This window comes from Cryptomeria japonica, chromosome 5, assembly GCF_030272615.1.
Source record: "Cryptomeria japonica chromosome 5, Sugi_1.0, whole genome shotgun sequence".
In the NCBI taxonomy this organism is placed as follows: Eukaryota; Viridiplantae; Streptophyta; class Pinopsida; order Cupressales; family Cupressaceae; genus Cryptomeria; species Cryptomeria japonica.
In genome coordinates, this window is record NC_081409.1 from 803134605 (window position 1) to 803137916 (window position 3312).

Here is a 3312-nt window from a genome sequence, read left to right on the forward strand (position 1 = left end):
TGGCTAAGTCAAAGTCATAGGTGAAGTTGATTGTAATTTTTTTAATTTGCAGTAAGGTTGATTGTGAAAGATTTCTGATTTATTGATAAAATTGATTGATTATAAAATGATTTCAGAAAATGTTAAAGTTTTTAAGTATAAATATTTTTATATGATTTTTAAAATTATTTAATAAATATAATAAATAAATAAAATTTTAAAAACTATTTAAAAATTTAAAGCGTCTAAATAACTGATCAAGCTCAAATATAAAATACATACATTCATACATATATTTTGTAAGAAAAAATATTTAAATCATTTCAATATATATAAATCTCTTCTTTAAAATTTTAATTTATAAAAATTAAAATTAAAATATTATTAATTTAATATAACAAATTATAGATTTAATATGATTAACTTTTATGTTTTTCATTAATATTCTAAAAGATATCAGTATACCTTATTTCTCCTATCAAATAACAAAGTTAAAATCAGTATAGTTAGAAAAAATGTACTTATGGTATCCTATGAAATAACAAAATTAGTTTAAATTTGTACTATCATATAAATATCAAAATTAATACAAACTTGTACTATCGGACAACGAAACAATTCAAATTTGTACTTTCATATTAAATAATAAATTTGATTAACAAATAATATAAAATTTTGCATTGAAATTGTGCAAATTATCTATTAATAAATATCCAAATCATACATCATACATCATACATGACTGCACTGAGTCATTTATACAATCACATCAGCTGTGAAATGAATAGTCTGGGAAAGTTGAAAGGTCATGTGACTGTTGGGTTTCATATACCCAACAATCTCTCCCATGAAGACCAACCAGTACAACCATGCATCCCCTACTTCTATTCAGAAACTTACAAAACTAAACCAAGTGAAAATTTTAACTTCGCCAAAGACTGTTCATGAACAGTGCGGATAAGTCATCTCCAAATCAGATCTAGGTCAAATACATCTTCTCTTACTTTATCCAGCTTGAATTCACCTAGAACGCCACTTCGAGGAGGTTCAAAAAATCCTCCCCCTTGATCCACATAAGGACTCTCAAACACCGCATCCATAAAATCTGTAGAGTAGCATGGATCAATGCTGACTTTTCCACCAGGAAGAATTATTTCAAAATATTTGTAGGTTAACCAGGAGCTCAAAATGTTTAGTCCTGCCAATTTTGTAAGAAGAGCAGCTGCTGCACCAACATGAGTATCTTCTGTAATACCCTTTGAACAATGAGGTGCAAATCCAGCAAGACATTTTCTAGAAACTTCACAAACAGTATCATTTGATAGAACATCCCATAATCCATCACTAGCAAGAATGAGGCATTCATCTATATTAGTCCGCTCTGTACATGTTACTTCAGGTTCAGACATCACATACCGTTTCAAGAATCGATCTCCTAGGGCCCTGGACATGGCGAGAAAGACTCCAACACGATATCCATTCCAATAAATAACACGTTCGGCAGCAGCTTCAATATGGCCCATTTCATCCTCTCGTTCGAGCTTATGGTCTTTAGACAAAGGGATTGTTTTTCCTCCCCTTGATAATACTGCCATAGAATCCCCACAATTTGCAATAACAACTTGAGTTGGGCTCACAACAGCTATAACAGTCGTAGAACCCATATTTTCAGGTGCAACTGGATTTTGGCACCAATCATTAATCATTTTTACACCCCCATTACTACTGCAGCCTCCATTTGGACACATACCTCCAACTACCATATCCATTTTCATGAAGCAAGCAAACATGAATTTGCTCCAATAACTTAAGTCTCTGGAAAATGAAGATGCATCTCTCAACTTCTCAGCTAGAGCCTCTTGAAAATGGTTTTTACAATATAGTGAAGCTTGCGATCCGCCATGGCCATCATAGACACCAAAAACGTCGAGAGGAGTAGGCACAAGGGCTGCGAATCCAGTAAGGTTTTTTTGCAACAGTACTGTGGGCTTGGGGAGAGAAAAGAATAAAGGCATGGCTGCAACAACATCTTCCATTTCACGTCTTCTACCAATGACTGACATGGTCCCGTGGGGAGGGCACGGGTCCCTCAATAGCAAGCTTATACTCTCGCTGTTGGTGCTGGGCAATGCTAAGCCCTTTGAAGGCCTACTTGGTGGAATAGTTTTCTGTTGTTCAGGCTCCTCAACAACAATCTCTAGCATTTTGTTTCGACAATCATGCTGGTAACATCAATTACCTTGTGTTAAGGTCCCTCGAACAAACCCTGATCGAACCAGTGATGATTGCTTACATCTAGAATCAGATCCCCGCATCTCACCCAACATCTGATCAGGTGCACGTGCACTGTTTGTGTCAGTGCATGAACCATCTTCTCTAACAACTTCCAACGCAGAATCGATAACCTCCGGTTATCATCAGAATCTCCTGATCCTAGGCTCTCTGCACAAGAGTGTTCCCAGAACCTATCATCATTCATATTTGCACAATATCATTTCATGTCTAATGTAGCTTCCTCTGCATGTATAGAGCCACCGGTTCTATGGCAGCCATCGCCTCTGACACCGCGAGCCTTCAAATCCTCAAATATTATGCAACGCAACAGAGCCTCACCCTCAATTAATGGACATGGATTCTTCTCATGTGAATTCGAGTCTTCGAGCATCCTTGAATTTAAACTTAGCCGAGGCAAATATGGAGTCATTTCTTTTGACTGGCCTTTAGGCTTCCTGAGGTTAAAGTTTAAAGATTCTGACGATTCTTGAGGCAATTTTTTTGGGAAAGGCAGGCCACGGGATTCTCTGCATCCCTTCCATTGGAGAATTGAATGCACATTGAGGAAACTCCAATACAACGTATCCTTCATCAACTTTCGCCTTGGTTTGAGTCACCATCAACATGTCGTGACTGTTAAATTCCTCAGAATATCGTGCGAGATTGAGAAAACTGGTGTCTTTAATATCATTGTGTCTGAAACTTCGCCCGATAAAATTCAACGACGAGGATTGACCCATGCTCTCCAATTTAGTCACATCCTCCTTAACCGTTTGCTCCACATAAGCTTCAGTTGCAAACTGCTTCCCTCTATCTTTGATCTCGGCATCACCACCGTCATCCTCTTCTGCTGCCACTCTGTGGCGTTTTGCTTTCTTTTCGTAAGATAAAGATCTCTCTCCCTCTTTGCTTTGGGCATGGCTATCATCTGTCATGTTCTTACCCTTCCTATCTTTGTGTCGTCTATCATCTTTTCAAGAAGAATTTATGTGTATGTTGTCATCCTCAACGTCATGGGAATGTCTCTTGAATTTTGTCAAGGCCTTGCCATCAATAGAG

The 3312-nt window shown here is 37.1% G+C and overlaps 1 protein-coding gene across 1 annotated transcript; it reads right to left on the bottom strand.

Moving 5' to 3' along the window:
• Nucleotides 1–941: 941 nt before the first annotated feature.
• LOC131075570 (probable protein phosphatase 2C 68) lies at nucleotides 942–2183 on the bottom strand. The gene has a single exon (XM_058012414.2). The coding sequence runs from the start codon at nucleotides 2181–2183 to the stop codon at nucleotides 942–944; it is 1242 nt and encodes a 413-aa protein (XP_057868397.2).
• Between the last annotated feature and the right edge of the window lie 1129 nt (nucleotides 2184–3312).

What these genes read in the sequence shown, in the direction of transcription:
- LOC131075570 (XM_058012414.2), bottom strand. Translation starts at nt 2,183, where the DNA reads ATGCTAGAGATTGTTGTTGAGGAGCCTGAACAACAGAAAACTATTCCA.